The sequence below is a fragment of the Dysidea avara genome, chromosome 6, assembly GCF_963678975.1.
Source record: "Dysidea avara chromosome 6, odDysAvar1.4, whole genome shotgun sequence".
In the NCBI taxonomy this organism is placed as follows: domain Eukaryota; kingdom Metazoa; phylum Porifera; class Demospongiae; order Dictyoceratida; family Dysideidae; genus Dysidea; species Dysidea avara.
In genome coordinates, this window is record NC_089277.1 from 37,914,524 (window position 1) to 37,936,300 (window position 21,777).

The window sequence follows — 21,777 nt, forward strand, 5'->3', positions numbered from 1 at the left end:
TGCAGCTGCAGCTATACAGGGTGTACATATTGTGATGGAATAGCAAGACAGTCACTTAATTTTGCTTACTCAGATGTCTGCTGTTCATCGCTTCATATCAAAAGTACTCTTTAGTGTTGTGTAAAACTGTTTACATGTTCTTGTAGTGCTTGAAATAAAGTTTTATTTCATGTATAAGAATATCCCGTTGTGCAGTAATAGAAGCCTGGAGGTCTGCCTACAGTACACGCTTACGCATTATTTTCATTAATTCCGTCTTCGAAGGGTTTTAATTAATTAAAAGTCAGAAGGAAAGAAAGCTAACTTGAGTCCAGTAGTCCAGTCCACTTGTTGTGTACAGTTATTGTATATAACCCATTCCATGATAATTTATGTGTGCAACATTAAGGCTCAAACGAATAGTGGTTTATTGTATTTGAATATTCACTCAGCTGTAACGAAATTAGTTGAATAATCGTTGTAAGGTTTCATTGCAATTCAGTAATTAAGGCAGTCACTACCAAGAAGCCTACAAATAACAGACAGCTTTGTGGCTTCGTATGAATAACTTTACTAAGAAAGGATTATCACAGCGATACTGTGATAGAAGAAAGTAGAAGTACCTGGAGTAAGCCACAAATCCATACGAACTCTTCCGCTTACATCGATTCATCGTGGAATTAGTACATCTTCACCAATTAGTGGCTGCCTAATTCTATGACTACTCTTCACTTTATCTCCATAGTCCTTTCCTTTTTGTTACTTTCATTAGCATCGTCTTCCGCTTCATAATTACTGACAGCTAATCATGTGTCACCATATTAATGATCACGTGCGAATAATCGTTTGTTAATTTTATTATTTGGCTACAAAGCAAACGAATATTAATCCGAATATTCGGCTAATCGTTTGAGCCTTATACAACACACATACATACAAGCATGTATGAAAGATGTGATTTAGAATGCAATAAAATATGTGAATGGGACAGGGAAAACTGATCTTATCTCCCATGACGGCAGGTTTGATTGTTCCTCTTTCATTTTGTACGCAACCTTTTGTCCTCCCCCACTCACCATCCTATTAAAGCTTACCTGATACAATCAATTTTGAGTAAAACTATCAGGAAAATAATAGCTGTTGACCACTTGTACAGTGGATGCTCTAGAATGACATGGGGTACATGTATCTATGTAGCTTCAACCATCGGCGAACTATAATGCTTTGAATGCTTAAAACCAACATTTCTTGATACTCGTAAATAGGTAATAAGACCAGCTTTCCCAGAGAGAGTCACACATTGAAGTTACATCATTTTATACATTACAGGAAGGATTATGGGCTACCAATATTAACACTGGGCAGTCACTGAATGGGATGATGGAGTATTACCAGTGTCCACCTGGTTACTGTCAGTGTAGTAGGGAGGATGATGGTGGTAATATATGTAACAGTGTATATTATTATGATAATGATGATCTCCAGTGTGTCTGTGATAGACAAGGTGACTAATAAAAGTGCATGTCATTATTTCAAATGTATACCTGGTTTACTTTCATTGCTTTGTACTTTTATGCAAATATACTGTACACTGTAATACTACAGCAAGGTGTGCCGGGGGCATTTCATGTGTAGTAGTTATGTTAAAACATTGCTGCATGTACTATGTATGAAAAATAAAGCACGAGACCAGTGGCCAAGATGACAATAAAGCTTTAGGTGGGGCCAAGTGCTTTATTAGCAGCGAGGCTAAGTGGTGAGTGCTTTATTATTCATATACCACAAGAAAGACAATGCTATGAAATTTCAAAGTGGATTGAAGCCCAGTTAATGCTCTAACTTTGTAGTTTTGTTGCATACTTACTCATGGTAACAGTAGTCCAGCAACTTCCTTGTAAAGTACAACAGGCCTGTTAATTAGTAATTTTCTGTGGACTAAGCTACTATTACTGAATTCCAGTGTAATGTTGGCTGGGCCCAACTGTCCTGACGGTTGTTGACAATAAACTGTTGGCACCTATATTTGTGACCAGGCCTGCAACAACAGGGCATGTTAGCACACAAATTTTACCTACAGTACTTTTCCTAACTTTCATGTCTTATAACTTTTAATGCCATCATGCTATGACCATAAACTTTCAGCACTCATTTAGCATTCAGTTGGCTTTATAACACAAGTTACAAAAGTCAAATATTTATTCCAATACTGAGATATAACCTGTTGTGTGATAGGGTGTAGTTTGTGCCCACGTGCCCTGTTTTCGTAGGCCCAGTCACATTTTATAATTACTGTCATAACTGTACTTTAACATGGGAGTTAGTAAAACGCGGAATACGGAATAACGGAATTGTGGAATAACGAAATAAGCAAAACTTATCTTTTGCAGATTGTACAAATAGTTACATGCTCTATAGCAATCATACTTTATTTACACCTTGTAACAGCTTTGCATGGCATGCCACGGCGATGGATAACAGCAGCTGGGCGAGCATTAAATGGGACAAGCACACAACCAATCACCCTAGAACGATCTACCTTCCCTAAACTTACTTATCTATACTCCTTAGTTGATATAGCTACAAAATGTCAAGACCTAGTTCTATTCTTAGGTTAAACTAGCTGCCCTTCATGCGCATACGACCGAATTTATTAGAGTCACACTAGAGTTCAGTAGGGAAGTCCAGTGGTTGTGTGGATTTCAAAACTCTTCAGGTTTGAATCAAGAGTGTAGGTAAGTACGTTTAGCGAAGGTAGATCGTTCTAGGGTGATTAGTTGTGTGCTCGTCGCATTTAATGCTCGCCAGCTGCTGTTCTATCCATTGCCGTGGTGCGCCATGCAGAGCTGTTACAAGGTAAATAAAGTAGAACATATAACTATTTGTACAATCTGCAAAAGATAACTTTTGCTTATTTCGTTATTCTGCAATTCTGTCATTCCGTAGCTATTCCGCGTTTTACTAACTCCCCTTTAACATGTTTAGAATGACTTCATAAAAATACAGTTGGTGGACAGTAAAGTACAGTTCACACCTCAAGTGTACTTTACTACTGTAACAGTAGTACACATTAATTTTTCGCTTGCATACAAAGTTCTATAAACAGTTTAAAGCACTTTCAACAAGTGCACTAACATCAATTAATAATAGCAGAAAGCCCAAATAAAGGTTGCTTAATCATACAGTGTGCTTTTAGTGTATACTAGGGATCAGGGTGGTTCAGGATTTCTTGCCCAACAATATCATCCAAAAATCAGCCTCACTTTCCCTTTGTTGCAGCTTGGTAGCTTGTAAGTTAAAATTATCAGAAGAAGGAAATGATGATGTAAACTTAGAATGGAGTCTTTCTAAACAATGAATTCCAGTAGAATTTTATCGTAACCTTACAGTATCACCACTCGCTGAATATATATAAGCTTGATAAAGCAACTGTAGAACTCTAGAGAGAGAACAAACCTGCTTTAAAACAACACCATGTCCAATGTTATTGTGAGATTCAACCTCCATTTCTCTGACGGCAACCAATGAGTATACACAATAATTTAATTAACAACCAGCCAAGTGGAGCATTCTCTACATCAGCTCGAAGGGTGTTTAACTGCAGAAAGGTCACCATGGTGAAGCAAAGCTCCATATCATCTGCATACATATTAATGTCAAATAAAGAAACATTTGGCAAGTCATTGTCATTAATAAAAAACGTAAGGGCTCTAGGATTAAATCCTGAGGAATTCCAGGCCCACTAGATGACAAACAACCTTGAAATGTGTTCTATTATAACTCTTTAACCATGAGTGAGGACTATCAATAAAGCCGTAACAAGCCAACTTCTGTAATGGAATAATATATAGAATGGTCCACACAATCAAAAGCCTTAGCCAGGTTAATAAACGCAACACCTACATATTCACCACAATTGATAGCACCAGAAAAAGAGTTTGAAACATGCTGAAGAACATCTTGAATTGAATATCCATAACAAAAACCAGACTGTCTTTGTGAGAACTGATCATGCTTGTTGAAATGAGCAATAATCTGATCAGAGACAATTCTTTCCAATATCTTGAAGATGACTGGTAGAACTGATTCAGAAATGGGACGAAAGTTGGACAATGAAGAACCATTGCGTGATTTTGGAATTGGCATTAAATAGCAGATTTCCAACTAACCGGAAAGACACTGATGAAATGCTCTTAATAATTAACTTGGTCGAAAGCACAGCCTTACAGAGAGGTGAGGCCTTAACGAACTTCGTTAGAATACCACTGCCTTATGACTATCCAGATGAGAAATACACTTGACTACCTCCAGAACATCCACTTCAGATAATTTTGAAGGTGACACATCAGTGTTTCTGATAATATATGAGGTAGGGGATGTGTGGGAAGATGGTAAGGCACTAACAGTTTTCTGGGCAACAGAAGGAAAATGTTGATTGGTATCTTCACAAATTAAATCTGAATTGGTCTGGTGTTGACTTCTCTGATGAAAAGACTAATAGCTAAAATGCTTCTAAAGCTTGGAAGAGTCATGCTTAAGATTCTACACCAATTGCAAGTTAGATAAATATTGTCGCTTAGCTGAGTGAGTCATGGCAGTAACATTGTTATGACAACATCTATATAGTTAGACCAATTACTAGGATCATCAGATTTTATTGCCTGACAATGTTACCAGCTGCAGTTCCTTTGTCATCTAGCTAAAGCTATCTCCGAAGAATGATTCCAAGGAGACCTAGTGCATTTCACCCTTAATCTACATAGTCAGTGGTGATTACTACTGCCACAAGGAATAGCAACAGTGGTCTGAAAATATGATAGACTATTTGTAAGAATAAGATCGAAACGTGAACTAGTTGTAGCTGTCACTCTGGTAGGACACTGCATGAGCTCATGTAAATTAAACTGATTAATAAAAAATATAAAAAAGCTTAGCCTGTGGAGAACTAGTCAATGTAGGGTCAAAATTAAAATCACCTAAAATAACCAAACATTGAGAGCTGGTAAATAAAGCATTTTCATAATCCACAGTAAGATGGTCACAAAATGATAATCTGAGGGTCAATCGAAACATGCATTATTTGTCAGAAACTCACCACAACATAAAGATGAATCATTACCATTAGGTTCAACAAAACAAATGGCTGCCTTGAAATGTAAGACCCCAGCAACAGGAAGAAAACTAATGGAACAAAAAACCAAGCCAATTTTTCACAATCACGTGAGAGCACTTTGTGAAAATATATGCTGTGCATGCCAAGATACTATGAGCTAAAAACTGAGCTTTTTAAAAGGTGTGCGCAAAAAGGTATTGCCTAGAAAGAAAAAAAAAAGAATGTGCCAACACGTGGATTCAAACCCACAAATTCCTACACATTAGTCAGGCGTTTTACCACTTGAACAGTTTGTGCTGTGGTTTTTAAAGGAATGTAACTCAAGTTTTCTCTACACCTTGGCCTTCTTTGTGCTGTAGCGGACTAACGAAAACATTCAGAGACTCACGGTAACAATCCCAGAGTATCTGGATGATGAGGGCTTCATTTCGAGCATGAATGAAGTTGACATGCTCAGACTCAGGCGAGTGAGTGGCGTGACGTACGGTCAGATAGATGGGCAACTTTTTAGTTTTTTATATCCTAGCATTGGTACCTGCTCTACGTGCAGGACCATCTCCACATTAAAAATTTTAATGCCAGGAAGAGGGACCAAGCATTAAACACCAGCACTGCTCATGTATCTATGTAGTGTGCATGGTGATGTCACATTTTTAAAGAGCATGAGGTTTCCTTAAGCCATCCTGTTGAAATTAATGTTTGTGGTTTTGACAGGAATGTAGTTCAATTATTCAGTGCGTCCTCCCTACCAGTGACTTCTACGTGCTGTGAAGAACAAACAAAAGCATTGGTACGCGCTTTACATGCAGGACAACTAATGTGATGATAATTAATATATTGGGAATCAAGTATATTAGTGTCCTATATTTGTTGTGTAGCGTGCATGTTGATAGTGCTTTAAAGTACATGATCCTTATGCCAATTTTTAAAGTACATGTAATGAAATAATGAGCGTGCAGGGCTAAACTGCATGTGAACTGTATACACAGTACAGGTGGTGTACACATGTCACATGGTACAGTTTCAGTTTCTGTCAACCAAGGGAAATGAACTTGGGCATAATTTAAAGCCACCACAATTTGCAGTTATAATTACTGCATGGCAAGCAATGGTTCATGGCAAGCAATGATTCAGAACTTGTCCTATGCTATGCACTTTCAGTTCTGATGTTGCAGTGACACATATACTTCTTGCCATACAAAAACCCAGTTTTAAAACACCTACAGTGTAATTGACCATTAAAGTAATGTATGATCCTTTAGAATGAAAGGATGTAAGCAGGATTATAGTGAAATAGTTGTGCCAGGTCACACGTAATTCCACAGAGTAAACTACAGCATCTACATGCTTCCAGTATTCTCATATTTCAGATGTACAGTAGTATCTGTCCAATCATGCAAGCTGCCTATTTACTGACAGCAGTAATGATATCTGAACAAACAGAGTTTTGCACGTCAGTGCTCACCTATGTGCATAAAACATACTCTGAAAGAAGCTTTTACCTACTCCATTGGTACCTGCTCTATGTGCAGGACCATCTCCACATTAAACATTTTAATGCCAGGAAGAGTGACCAAGCATTAAACACCAGCACTGCTCATGTAGCTATGTAGAGTACATGGTGATGTCACCTTTTTAAAGTTACCTTATGCCATCCTGCTGGAATTAATGATGCAAAACACTAAAGTTTATTGTTGGTGGTTTTGACAGGAATGTAGTTCAATTATTCAGTTTGTCTTCCCTACCAGTGACTTCAATGTGCTGTAAAGAACAAACAAAACCTACGCTGCTTTACATGCTCAACAACTAATGGGACAATAATTAATACATTGGGAACCAACCATAAATGTTAGTGTCATATATTTGCTGAGTAGCATGCATGTCGATAGTGCCTTAAAGTATATGATCCTTATGCAGTGCATATAGTGAAATAATTAGCATGCAAGGCTAATTAGTTAAACTGCATGCGAGCTAAGGCAACTGTACATACAGTACACATGGTACAGTTTCAGCTTCTACATTATGCCAACACAATCTTGCCATACAAAAACCCAGTTTTAAAACACCTGCAGTGTAATTGACCATTAAGTTAATGTATGATTCTTTAGATTGAAAGCATGTAAGCAGGATTATAGTGAAACAATTATGCCAGGTCAGACGCAGTACCTTGGTGTAAACTATGGTAACTACATGGTTCCAGTATTATCATTTTTCAGATGCACAGTAGTATCTGTCTAATCATGCAAGCTGCCTATTTACTACAGCAGTAATGAGTAAATCTGAACAAACAGTTTTGCATATCAGTGCACACCTATGTGCTTAAAACAAAGATATAGATATTCTGGATACTGGTGAAAGAAGCTTCTATATACTCTAATACAACACACTGGACCAACACACAGATGGACGAATATGTTGGTAATTTGCCTGCCCTATCACAAAAGTGTTATACAAGAGTCCCTATGATGTGAGGCAGTTAAGTGCCAGTGCTGAAAAACTGAGCATATGAGTTTAATATATGTGTTGTGGTTTCAAAGGAATGTTGCTCAAATATTCTCTACACCTTGGCCTTCTACGCACTGTAGAGAACGAATGGAAGCACGCATGAACTTGTGATAACAATCTTAGAATAACCGGATGATGAGTGCTTTTTCATCAGCACAGATTGTGTCGATTCTCACTGAGCTTGGTGAGTAAGCGGCGTGACGGTCAGATGGACAGACAATCAGACAGACAGACGGCGTTTCTGCTTTATATATATAGATAGATTAAAAATAATACTATAAATGAAGTAGAGATCCAAGTGATAAAATGCAGTGAAACAAGAGATGAATGATGATATTGCATATATAGCTTGGTGGGAAAATTCCTACATTGGCATGTTATAACAATCATTTGTTCAATGTTAAAGTGGGGATTTTCCCACCGAGCTGTGCTGTAATACAATCATTCATCTCTTGTTTCACTACTTTTTATTGCTTGGATCCCTACTTCATGTTGATTTTTTAAATAATTATACTAGTTTAGTAGGTTTTTGTCATAGCATATAGGTATTATGTGACCCAGTCTGGGAAAACTGGTCTTATCACCTATTTAAAAGTATCGAGAAATGCTGGTTTTAAGTATTTAGTGTGTTGTAGCTCACCAATTGTTGAAGCTACATGTACCAAATTTTTGCATGTTTTACACCAATTCCTACCTTCCAGAGCATCTACTGTGCAAATAGCCAACAACTACTATTTTAGATAGTTTTTATACTGTACGTGGTTGACTATCAGGTGAGCTGGAGGGAGGCAGGGTCCTGGCAAGAGGCTGTTTAAAAAATTGTAAAGGAAGGCATAGGGATGAATTAGGCCAAGTTATGGGCCATTCAGGTATCAAAACTGGCTAAAATGAAAGGAAATTTACTGCAGAGTGCTTTATTCTACTCACGGAACTGTACAGCAACCACATACAGTCATCCCCAGGCTGACCAGAAATCCATTAAGGCCCCACACTACATGTACGGATCGCCACTGGGCTTGGGAAAAGCAGCCAGAAAAAGCAGACCACTCAAGTCTAACTGATTTTGATTGTGAAATAGATAGTTTATTCATGTAGCTTTGTGTTATTGCTGAAAGCTGACATGGGTGATAAGACCGGTTTTCCAAGATCCAGTCACATAATACACATGTGACTGCTCCATTAGGGTGACTGCTGTATTAGAGTATCTCGAGTCAAACTTCATCTACCAGGAGGTATGTCAGTATTTCATATTGTGCTAGTTTTATGGATACAGGTAGGTAAAAAATAACAGGGTGTGTTGTCGTGATTGAGTAAATAGATTGCTAAGAGGTTTTTTTGTTTGTTTTCGCCTTTCCAGGGCTCCAGTTGCTTTAAATCTCCTTGGTACCCCTATGTTTAGCCCCCTTATTTATTTATTTATTTCCTATACACATGTCTTGAACCATAAGACGTATAAGTCAATCAACGCAGCACTCAATCATATAATTAATCAACTAATATTGTGTTAATAGGTGTGGTATTGGTCCTATCATAACGTTACAGGCATCTACTGAGTGTAAGTACTTAAATAAGTTTGTGGCATCTAAATATGCTGCTCAAGGAAAGTGTTGATAGGGAAAATTAATGCCTCAATATGGTTTCATTGCATAAAGAAGGACGAAGACAAGCTTGATTGAAGATAAAAGAAAAGACAAGCCACAGAGGGCACACACTTGTCGGAACTCCAAAAGTCAAGTGAGTTTGTTATTGTGGTGTAAAATTGTGAATGTGATTTGTTTCGTTGGCCTCCAGCTTGCCAGTGTGGTCAGGCAGGCAGGCTGGCTGGCTGGCAGACAAAAAATCGAGTTTAGATGATTTTTTAAAATTTCTATATCCAGCCATCTGTATGTGTTTTAAATGCTGTATTTGATGTTAGATGGACTAACAGTATTCCATAAAGGTGATTTCCGTTGCATAAGATGTTTTAAAGATGGTAGTATTTTAGACAGCGCATGTCATTTTTGGGGAGATCTCTACTTAAACAGTACTACTATACTGTTTGATAGCAAGATAATAATTAGGAAGGACATACCTTCCAACCTAGGGGGGTCTGGGGTCATGCTTCCCTGAAATTTAGACCCTCTGAAATTGAATCTGATATATACTTTTCTCATTGTATTAGGGTAACTGCTGTATTTTAGGCGACTGATCTAATAGGACAACTTCTCTATTAGGGTATCTCAATCTTGGCCTTCTGCTCACTACATACCATGTAGGAAGATATTAACCCTTTGAAATTGAATGTGAGACCAGTTTTAACAGCTCATTAGAGTAGCTACTATTGCTTATATTTGCATGACTGCTATATTAGGTTGACTGTTCTATTAGAGTATGTCAATGCTGATGTTTATTGTAGGTACAATTGTGATCAGGCCTGCGAGAATAGAGCATGTGGGAAAAACCTATACCTCGTCATTCTACATGTCATATCTCAGTACTGAAACAGAATAGTTGAATTCTGTAACTTGTATTATAAAGCCAATTAAATGCTTACTAAGAGCTGAAAATTACATTGCTATAGCATAATGGCACAAAAAGTTTAGAGCGATGGAAGTTTGAAAAAGTAGACAAAAATCATGTGCCCACCTGCCCTGTTTTTGCAGGCCCAGTCACAATTATTGATACCCGGGCCTGCCCTGGGTGGCCCAAGTTCTGGTTACATCTCTAATCCCTTGTTTTTTGAAGGTTACTTGTGTGGCAAGTGTCGTGGTGACAAAGGAGTTAGTGTTCTACTTAATAAGTGTGTGTCTTGTGGTTATGGTAGTATTGCTCTCATCTTTGGTTTAGGTTAGTCCACTTATTACCTTTACTGTATCAATTGTGTTATTGTTCTTTTAGTTGTTTTTGATATTATAGTGATTACTGTAATCCTACTATCATCTGTAACCATTTTCAGTTGGTTATATCCAGTATTGTTCTACATACAGGTAAACTGAATAGCTGTATGGTTGTACATATATAGCGTACGTTAATAATATCATCCTAGGTCACTCCATATATTGCACAATACTTTCCAGTCACATTCAGTGCTGTTCAACCATATGTAAGTCACTGACTTACTGATGATGTACGTGTTGCAATGCAGAAATTGTAGTTTGTACTTTCTGAGTAGCTGTGACTCACCACTAGCATTTCATACAGTATGGTAGTACTGTATATTAGGGATCATAGAGCTTTGGCTTTCTCGTCCTTCCAAAAACAGCCTCAATTTTCCTTCAAAGCTGCTTGGCAGTATTGGTTAAGAATAACAAAGCCCAAAAATTCCTTCAGAGCAACTCCAAATGTTTCTATAGAATTTTAAAATTTTCTATTAACTGAATTTTCTACTAACTGACTAACTAACTAACTGATATCTTCAGCCAAGCATAACTTGACAGTATAATAAGGCTAAAGACTTGATTTTTTCACTGTTTGCATTGCTTCATCCAAGACATACCTTTTTGAAAACTGCATTATGTGCAATACATGTATCATGGACTTTTTATTTATTTTTATTTATTATTAGCACTTTACAGTGACCAGCACAGAAAGTCTTACAGCAACATGTGCTGCAGCCTTAGGATTACTTACCTTTGTCTTCCTCTGTGTTCCAGTTATTTTCACTGACAACGCAAGGTGTCAATTCACGGTAGGGCTATATGGCTTCCCTGTGGCCATGATGGTAGCTGTTACACTTATCGCCCATATTTTCCATAGTGATTACAGAGACACTTCTCGTACTGTTCTTCATTTGTATCACTGTGTAATGGGTGGAACATAGCTTAAGATGAGGCCACTGAACTTGCAATAATTGATTGTTGGGGTAGATGCTCAGATGCAAAATTAATTTTATGGCATGCCTGCTGTCATTCCCTCTTTTTATGCGGTATGTACAGGTTCATTATTCATAACTATGTTATTAAAAAGTAACAAGTAGAATAAATTTTAGTTGGATCAGAAGTTATATAATTATAATAAAGTAGCGTAACAAGGGAGTAGCAAAAAAGTAGTAAAACAAGAGAGGTAGAGAGGTTGCCTATACCTGCAGATACAGGATACTAATGAATAGTTAATTCCTAATTAACTGAATTAGGGATTAATATACCTCCCTTGTTTTACTACTTTTTTGCTATTCCCTAATCTCACTACTTTTTAAATTCTTTAATCGCTACTCCAACTTAAGTTTTCAATTTTTTCCTTCTACTTGTGAAAACAATACTGTGGAAATTAATGGAAGTATTAACATGCTATTTCTTAGTTTCATATATGATGCAAGCATGTTGGGAGTCAGTCACAGCACTGTTATATTTCCTATAGCTCCACTACATTAGCAGTGCTGCCAGTCTCTACTTCCCTTATGACTTTTGTATCTATCCTGGAATGACTGCACTAGTATCCTATAGTCTCCGATATATTCCAGTTCTGTTGTTCTCTACCATCTATTGCATTATCTGGCTCCTCAGCAGGTATGTACATATGTGTTCATGTGTGTGATGTGTAAAGTAACAACATGTTCCATTACTATAGAAGGTATCACAATGTTTCTATATCATGGAGTGGAGTGTGGCTACTGATATTACTATTGTTCACTGGTGTAGTGAACACTTCAGTGTCTATACTGAACTGTCCCATACTAAGGGATAGTGATGGACACAGATCTATGGTAAGAATGTGATGTACAATATGTGACATGAGTATAGTTTATGTCTCTCATATAGAGATGGTTTGTAGATGGTACAGTGAAGTGCTTCTCAGAAGGTCATGCTGGTCTAGCAACATTTGCCATATTAGTACTGATAGTGTGTACACTACTAATAATAGCTCTAGTGGTGGTTGTACTGGGGAAAGTGAAGGTGAGCAATGTGAATGGGCCACCTGGTGGGAATTGCTTATACACTGTGTTATTTTATAGACTATCAAAGGTTGTAGACGAGTTCACCTATGGACTTTCACATTAGAAAAACTGCTACAAGAGCCTTTTGTTGATCAGTATAAGTGGTGGGCATCAACTGAGTTGATAAAAAGATTACTGTTAATCATTTTGATCATGGCATTTCCTGGAAACTTGGTATGTATTTATATATAGTTTTGTTACTACTGTAATTCATATTATTTATGTGCAAGATAATTCATGATAAAGATTTAAAACATTTTCATACGATTTACATGAATGACTGCTCTATTAGAGTAGTTGGATCTTGTGTAAGAATTTTCATGTAAGAAATTTTCGTACAAGTTTTCCATATGAATATCATTTTACAACAAAGAAAAAACAAATTATGATATCTCTGACTTAAATCAGTATCTATTCCAGAAACAGCTGAACTATAAAAGAAAGCATTGAATCAAAAGACTAGAAAACAAAAGTGTGATATCAAAGGTGGTGGCCAAAAATGGCTTGCAGATTAATTCGGAATAAAAATTGATTTAAATACATCGCTACATAATTTCTTGGCTAACCCTTTCACACCAGCTTATTGATGGCCACACTGTACACAGCTCAGCTCTTTTTGATCTTTTTGTATTTAAATATCATTCCAGCTATTTCTTGACCACCACCACAACTTTTTTTAAAGGTAGCACTATAGCTTTACTGTTTTGGCATGGATTTTGTATATCAAGGCATGCAGTAGTCTGTTGTGCAGCCCAAAAGCAAGCAGTGCATTATCAACATGAACAATTTTTCACTTATACATAATTCTGCAAAAATAATTCTGAGTGAGACTGGTTTTACTGTGGGAATGCCACATTCACCTTTGTTCCATACCAAATTTGAGCATACTTGTCTCAGACATTCCCAAAATTTGAGCTTTCAAAATTTCACTTAATTTGTGACCAGATTTTACAAATATATGTGACCGGATCTGCAAAAACAGGACATAATCACATATTTTTCGAATTCCTGTTTATTACATATTTATAATCTACTTAGCCAAGTGTACCCACTGGCATAGTTTCAGCTTCATATGCCGATAAATTTGGGAGTTACAGGCCTACAAAGTAGCAACAACAGAAAAATCGATTTGTACAGCAATTATAGGGAAAATATATTACTTGCGCTTACAAAAACGGTTGTAACTTACCAACGGATTGAGGTACGGAGCTGAAATTATCACCATGATGTTTGCTATGAATGGGGGAATCAATTACTGGGTACGTTTTTTCTCTACTCACCCTTTCTCACTGCAGAGAAAGGTGAAATTTGTGATGAAAAATTGATCGCGTATGATCGCTTCGACGTGACGTAAACAAATGCTCATAACTTACTTATCCTTGGATCTACTGCAAGATTTTCCAACTCCTCTTTAGCAGGCGAATAAGATGATATCCGGGTTTTTATTGTTAGTCCCTTTCTTCACTAAGAAAGAGGCATTTAAAAAATTTATGGAATTTTTTCAATAATACGCAAGTATTTCATCCCATGTATTCAATGCTTTATACTGTAAAGTTAGGCTTGTGCGATTATGTCCTGTTTTCGTAGATCCGGTCTCATATATATATATATATATATATGTACCACTCTGCGTGGGCAGTTCAAAGACACCGCCAGTGCCATTTGTATATTGCACTGCTGCAGACCGCAGCGAGTGCATTATAACTTATAACGCACTGGTTGCGGTTTTGTAGACCACAACGAGTGCATTATAAGTTATAATGCACCGACCGCAGTGCAATATACAGATATTGCACTGGCTGCAGTTTTGTGCAGCATAGCACAAGTGCCGGTGGCGAAGACCACTATGACACCTCACCTAATAGGTGGAAAGACACTTCACAGATCACTCGAATTCTTTTATAGCCTGACATGTGAAGGTTGATTGTGGGCCATAACGTCACCAATACGTATAATGTTTTCAAGCAGCCAATGGCGATTGAAAAAGCCAACGTGGGTGGCCACAACTCTAGTCTACATATATAAATGTACTTATACACCTTACTAGTCTGGTGCCATCTTAGCCCAGATTAAACTGTAGTCCACTTCGACAATGACTCAATAAAACAAATATATTCTAAATAATACTAACCTTTATGTTCGATTGTGGGAACCAGTTTTGTCATGCCACCAGATTCGAGTTTAGCCAGTGTAAATAGTAAGAATTAGACTAGTATCGTTTATTAGTTAGGTTTTGTTTACTTAAACCGTCTATTTAGCTGCTTTTTTTCGCTTGAGAGAATCACTATGGTGATTAGTCTGGTGCTTAGTCTATATGGCACGCTGGCATGCTGAGCACTACATGATGAGAGTCGAACAGCAAATGTAGGTTAGTGATATAACCCATAGCGTACTAGCTTTCAATATCTCAGGTGGCTGCAGTACTGCAGGGAGAGGCCTAACGGCCCTCAGGCTCGTGCGTTTATATCAGGCAGAACACTCGTGGCCGTTGTATAACTATATAATATATACATGTATATATATATATCTAATCCAAAACAGCCAAGCTGTAAAAAAAGAGTGCGGCCCTGAGAAAGGCTATGATGAAAAAAGATGTGAAATCCAAGGTGGCGGCCAAGAAATGGCTGTGATGGTAGGTTAATGGTAAAAATTTTAATAATGACAATTCAAGTGAATTTTGTGCCAAGACCAAGCGGCACCAAATTCACTGAATTGTTGTTATTAAAATTTTTACCATTAACCTACCATCACAGCCATTTCTTGGCCGCCACCTTGGATTTCACATCTTTTTTCACCATAGCCTTTCTCAGGGCCGCACTCTTTTTTTACAGCTTGGCTGTTTTGGATTAGATTTCACTTCTTTTTGCATTTGTATACCCCAAAGCCGGCCTATGGCCGGCTTTAGGGCTTTTAACCTGTCATTTTTTTCTTTACTACAGGAATAACAAAAGATGAAGCAGGGTGATTTCTTTGTAGCTGACCTCTCTGCAAGGTGATCCTTCTAGCTGATCCCTCTACCGGATAACTTGTTTGTAGCTGAACTCTCTACAGGGTGATTTGTTTGTAGCTGAACTCTCTACAAGGTAACTTCTTCTAGCTGATCTTTCTACAGGGTGATTTGTTTGTAGCTGAATTCTCTACAGGGCGATTTGTTTGCAGCTAAACTGCTGAACTCTCTACAATGTAACTTCTTCTAGCTAAACTCTCTACGGGTGGCTTGTTTTTAGCTGATCTCTCTACAGGGTGACTTGTTTGTAGCTGAACTCTCTACAAGGTGATTTGTTTGTAGCTGAACTCTCTACAAGGTAACTTCTTCTAGCTGATCTTTCTACAGGGTGATTTGTTTGTAGCTGAATTCTCTACAGGGCGATTTGTTTGCAGCTAAACTGCTGAACTCTCTACAATGTAACTTCTTCTAGCTAAACTCTCTACGGGTGGCTTGTTTCTAACTGATCTCTCTACAGGGTGACTTGTTTGTAGCTGAACTCTCTACAAGGTGATTTGTTTGTAGCTGAACTCTCTACAAGGTAACTTATTCTAGCTGATCTTTCTACAGGGTGATTTGTTTGTAGCTGAATTCTCTACAGGGCGATTTGTTTTCAGCTAAACTTTCTACATGGTAGTTTCTTTGTAGCTGAACTCTCTACGATGTAACTTCTTCTAGCTGAACTCTCTACATGGTGATTTGTTTGTAGCTAAATTCTCTACAGGGCGATTTGTTTGCAACTGAACTCTCTACAAGGTAGCTTCTTTGTAGCTGAACTCTCTACAATGTAACTTCTTCTAGCTGAACTCTCTACGGGTGGCTTGTTTCTAGCTGATGTCTCTACAGGGTGACTTGTTTCTAGCTGAACTCTCTACAGGGTGATTTGTTTGTAGCTGAACTCTCTACTAGGTAACTTCTTCTAGCTGACCTTTCTACAGGGTGATTTGTTTGTAGCTGAACTGCTGAACTCTCTACAATGTAACTTCTTCTAGCTAAACTCTCTACGGGTGGCTTGTTTCTAGCTGATGTCTCTACAGGGTGACTTGTTTCTAGCTGAACTCTCTACAGGGTGATTTGTTTGTAGCTGAACTCTCTACTAGGTAACTTCTTCTAGCTGACCTTTCTACAGGGTGATTTGTTTGTAGCTGAATTCTCTATATGGTAGTTTCTTTGTAGCTGAACTCTCTACAATGTAACTTCTTCTAGCTGAACTCTCTACAGGATGACGTGTTTCTAGCTAATCTCTCTACAGGGTGACTTGTTTGTAGCTGAACTCTCTACAGGGTGATTTGTTTGTAGCTGAACTCTCTACAAGGTAACTTCTTCTAGCTGAACTCTCTACATGGTGACTTGTTTCTAGCTGAACTCTCTACAATGTAACTTCTTCTAGCTGAACTCTCTATGGGTGGCTTGTTTCTAGCTGATCTCTCTACAGGGTGACTTGTTTCTAGCTGAACTCTCTACAGGGTGATATGTTTGTAGCTGAACTCTCTACAAGGTAACTTCTTCTAGCTGACCTTTCTACTGGGTGATTTGTTTGTAGCTGAACTCTCTACAAGGTAACTTCTTCTAGCTGATCTTTCTACAGGGTGATTTGTTTGTAGCTGAACTCTCTACAGGGCGATTTATTTGCAGCTGAACTCTCTACATGGTAGTTTCTTTGTAGCTGAACTCTGTACAACGTAACTTCTTCTAGCTGAACTCTCTACAGGATGACTTGTTTCTAGCTGATCTCTCTACAGGGTGACTTGTTTGTAACTGAACTTTCTACAGGGTGATTTGTTTGTAGCTGAACTCTCTACAAGGTAACTTCTTCTAGCTGATCTTTCTACAGGGTGATTTGTTTGTAGTTGAATTCTCTGCAGGTGATTTGTTTGCAGCTGAACTCTTTTACATGGTGGTTTCTTTGTAGCTGAACTCTCTACAAAGTGACTTCTTCTAGCTGATCTATCTACAGGATGACTTGTTTCTAACTGAACTCTTTACAGTGTGATCTGTTAATAGCGGAACTTTCTACTGGGTGATTTGTTTACAGCTAAACTCTTTGCATGATTGTTTCTTTGTAACTGAACTCTCTACAAGGTGACTTCTTCTAGCTGATCTCTCTACAGGATGACTTGTTTCTAACTGAACTCTCTACAGTGTGATCTGTTCATAGCAGAACTTTTTACTGGGTGATTTGTTTGTAGCTAAACTCTTTGCATGATTGTTTCTTTGTAACTGAACTCTCTACAAGGTAACTTCTTCTAGCTGATCTCTCTACAGGGCAATTTGTTTGTAGCTGAATTCTCTACAGGGTGATTTATTTGAGCTGAACTCTCTACATGATGGCTTATTTGTAGCTGAACTCTCTATTAGGTACCTTCTTCTAGCTGATCTGACTACAGGGTGACTTGTTTGTAGCTGAATTCCCTACAGAATAACTTACAATGTAATATAACTGAGTAAATTATAAATGCAGCTGAATGCTTTATTAGGGTGACTGTTCTATTAGAGTATCTCGATCTCGCATTTGCTGCACCTAGTTGCCTTTCGAATCATAACTCAGTGATTTGTAATCCGATACTTCTGTACTACTGCAAGGACTTTCTATGATGATTATTCCAGCTACATACTGATTTTCAGCTCGTTGCTCTAAGCGGTTTGCCTGGTAGACACGAAAACTAATAGTTTTTTTATTCATAAAAATCGATCGCGTAATTTTGACACAGGTTGGGTTTCGTATCATATCTCCATGGTCTTTATCCCGATTCCTTTCAAACCACAAAACGGCACTCCTACGATGGTTGCTCCATCTACATATCAATTTTCAACTGATTCCTCCAAGGCGTTTATCCTGTAGGCGTGACAGACCTTCGACCTTATTTTACGCAAATAATCGGTCATAACTCCGTGAATGTTCATCGGATTCCTACCAAAGTTGGTACGGAGATCCGCCTTAATGAGCCCTTTAAGTGTGCCAAATTTCAACCAAATCCGAGCACGCATTCGTGTTTTATGAAGAATTTTGCGAAGTGTGCGAAATGAAGAAGATGAAGAAGAAGAAAAAAACGAAGAAATTAAAACGAAATTTTGTTCGCTCGTATCTCGGAAATGGCTGGAGCGATTTTCTTCAAATTTGGTATGTAGACTACCCTAACTGGGCGGCACGTCTCCAGCAAATTTGGTTCCAATCGGATAAGGGATCACAGAGCTACATAGGTGTGAAAAGTGCGTTTTCTTTCTTCCTGTTAATATACTCACGGTGTGGCGCGCCGGCTTCTTGGGCCGCACGACACACTATCGTGTGTCTTGATATATATATATATATAATATAGCTAATGTGGCAGATTTTTATCGTCATACTACAGGGCGGATCCAGAAGCTGGCAAGGGGAAGGGCACAAACAAGCTAAGTTGTAGGTGGTTGGGGAGAGCAGATTCTCTTTGTTAGTTGCTGACTTGCTGCGTTTTTGAAGCAGTAAATAATCACTTTGTAGCAGTGTCGAGTTTTGCCTTTTTGTCCTGTACAGATGGTTTTGAAGTCTTAAAAGGTGTTTATAGACTGTGATCTTAAACACCAGCAACATGATAATTATTGTTAGAGGCACTTAGTGTTCATGTAAGCACAGGGTGACAGTTTGACAGGTGTTTTTACTTTGGTTTCAGGTGAGTTTGTAATCTATGCATGGTAGCAAAATTTTCATATAAATTAATTGATTTTTGCCTGACAAGTTTAGTATTTTGATCAAAAGAAGTATGCATGGCTCCTCCACAAAGGAGGATGGTGGGAATTTGGGGTAAATGCCCTATCCTGGATCCGCCATTGTACTAATGGAAGTACATTATGTGAACAGGTTAACCATTATTCCTCAAATCATACTTGTTGTGTTTTGAGAGAAATTGGAGTAATAACAGTTACAAAAAATGATGCACTGTTTGTCATGCCTAATGAGTAAACAGCTAATGGGAATATGTGGTTATGAATAGTTTATTCATCAGTTCTTAGACAGTAGCAGCTATGAGGTTGAAATGCAAAATCATTTAGGTGAGAAAGTAGACCACCTAAAGTGAGATTCTACTGCAAAATGGATCTGTTTTTGTCCAGACATGACAATCAAAATTTTCTTGAGTCCTGTATAATACACACTAGCCTGTTGCATACCTTTCCCCCACAACACACTACCTTGTGTCTTGATATTTACTTAGATTCCAGCAATGTGGATGCTGATGATTAGTGTGGCAATATACATGTATATTCAACCACACCAAGGATTGTGGACTAATATATTAGAGGTTGTTTTATTGGGAGATATTTTGCTTATGGTAATGATCACATCAACTGATCATTTCAAGGTAATAACTGTACAAGTATTAACTAGTCTATGATCCAGTTTGTTACAGACAACTGCAGTGTTTGATAGTGATCATTCCTTTAGTATTGACCAGTGTGGTAATGTGGACCAAATCAGTGACCATGCTGCAGTCTTGATCCCATTTTATTGTTTACCAATAATAATATTGCTTGGATTTGTTGCTAAAGAAATCTTCACTAAAGTGAAAGGAAAATGTCATACAAAGTTAGTTGTTGTGAGTATGTATACCACTTAGAGCTCACATCCATACTGTTAGTGCTAAAACAGTGTGTGTTTAACTTGTAGTTCTTAGTTTTAGCTGCAAATAAAATTTTGAACTGTTTACATAAATACATGTCTAAGTAAAGAGCAGTGCTCCAGTATGTTTAACACATGTAAGACAAAGTTACTAGTGGCCAAAGACATTGTTATGTAATTAGGCTTCAGTACATTATGCTTTCAAAATTGTCCATTAACCTTTTCTAGCAATTCCTTTTTTATAAATTCACCTATGAGTGATTCCTGAAATAGTACAAGTTACATGCATTGCCATTTGCAGGTGACACCACAGTGCATAATTTGCAAGCATAAAAAACCTTAAGATCGAGGTACTTTAATGGTGCAGTCACATAGAGTGACTGTTTTATTAGGGTAAGTGACTGCTCTATTAGTGTATCTCTATTTTTTGTGTTAAAACATTTTACAGTTTGTCCTGTTTGCAATTGAATTCAATGCTATTGTTGTACATTTGTCATTTTGCAATTGAATTCATTGCCTTGGCCAATGCACTTGCAGTAGAATTAGATGCTATTGCATTAGCACGTTTGCAGGAAATTTTTGTCATGATTGATTATTGGTTCTATGGGCCACAATAGAAGCGAATTTCTTTCAGTAAGTTATTGTTGGCATACTGTATGAAGCCTTTTCTTAAGGAATGACTGGATATCTAGCGTTTTTAGAGGTGAAAAATTTGGCTTTACACCTGATAGCGTAATGTCTGTCAACAATGAACTACAGTGGTAGGAATCCTTATCAAGCATGCTGTAGACATAGTAGTTACTAAATACAACTACACAAGTTCTTGTTAGTCAACAATCTTTTCAGCAAGTATTCTTGGTCAGCGAGGTTCTCACTGCCGGATTAGTTAAAATCCTGGGTTAAAGTTGTGAAATCAAAGGTGACAGCCAAGAAACAGCTGAATGATAATAAAACAGCTATTATTAAATTTATTCAACACCAATCAAAAGTTCTCCCTTATCAGTAGATTTGCATGGATTTTATCAAATATCAACTGTTCTTCATTTTGACATACCAGCAGAGGTATTAGTTTCATCATAATGATTAATGTGAAGTTGTGGTAGTGCATTTGTACACATTGGACATTTGGTACTGTCTCCCTTACTTCTTATATAATATTATGTACTCTTGTGATAAGTAAAGCTATACATTCAGTACTGCAGCTCAGTGTTATAGGTTACTATACATGCTGCTGCCTTGCTAACTATTGTACAACTGCCTTTTATCTGCCATTATTAATAATTTGTAGGAAAAAGATTTCATTGCATCATAATATAAAGAGTAGTCAATCTACTTGTATAGTTGGTGATCCAATTGGTGGTGCATTTGAAGTAAGCTTTGATTCAACGAAAGACCTTACATTACGATTGGTGGTTCCCCAAGAGCAAGATACTAATATTATGGACAATTAATAATGTGCTTTTATCGTTGTTTATTGTATGGTTCATTTGTACACATCATTTGCTGTAATCAAGTTACTTGTTCAGTGTGTTTATTAATAAGTCATGTGTGAACAACATTTACGTACATGCCTATATAATTGTAGTATGCACCAAACAATTATTTATACCTGTATAATCATTAAATTTATAATCATCATGAACTAAAATAGTGGGTTCACAGTAGGCATTGCCCATTTATTTTTATCCTAATAG

At 37.5% G+C, this 21,777-nt stretch overlaps 1 protein-coding gene across 3 annotated transcripts in view; it reads left to right on the forward strand.

Moving 5' to 3' along the window:
* LOC136257655 (uncharacterized) overlaps positions 1-21,641 on the forward strand; it is a 53,885-nt gene extending 32,244 nt beyond the window's left edge. For all 3 annotated transcript variants that reach the window (XM_066050909.1, XM_066050910.1, XM_066050911.1), the window contains 11 exons: positions 1,309-1,483; positions 10,319-10,420; positions 10,472-10,560; positions 10,620-10,676; positions 11,930-12,078; positions 12,140-12,275; positions 12,331-12,465; positions 12,525-12,680; positions 19,680-19,826; positions 19,875-20,050; positions 21,372-21,641. In XM_066050909.1, the coding sequence (XP_065906981.1) occupies positions 1,309-1,483; positions 10,319-10,420; positions 10,472-10,560; positions 10,620-10,676; positions 11,930-12,078; positions 12,140-12,275; positions 12,331-12,465; positions 12,525-12,680; positions 19,680-19,826; positions 19,875-20,050; positions 21,372-21,534 (1,485 nt within the window). In that variant the 3' untranslated portion in view covers positions 21,535-21,641. The remainder of the gene's footprint in view (positions 1-1,308; positions 1,484-10,318; positions 10,421-10,471; positions 10,561-10,619; positions 10,677-11,929; positions 12,079-12,139; positions 12,276-12,330; positions 12,466-12,524; positions 12,681-19,679; positions 19,827-19,874; positions 20,051-21,371) is intronic.
* The last annotated feature ends 136 nt before the right edge of the window (positions 21,642-21,777 follow it).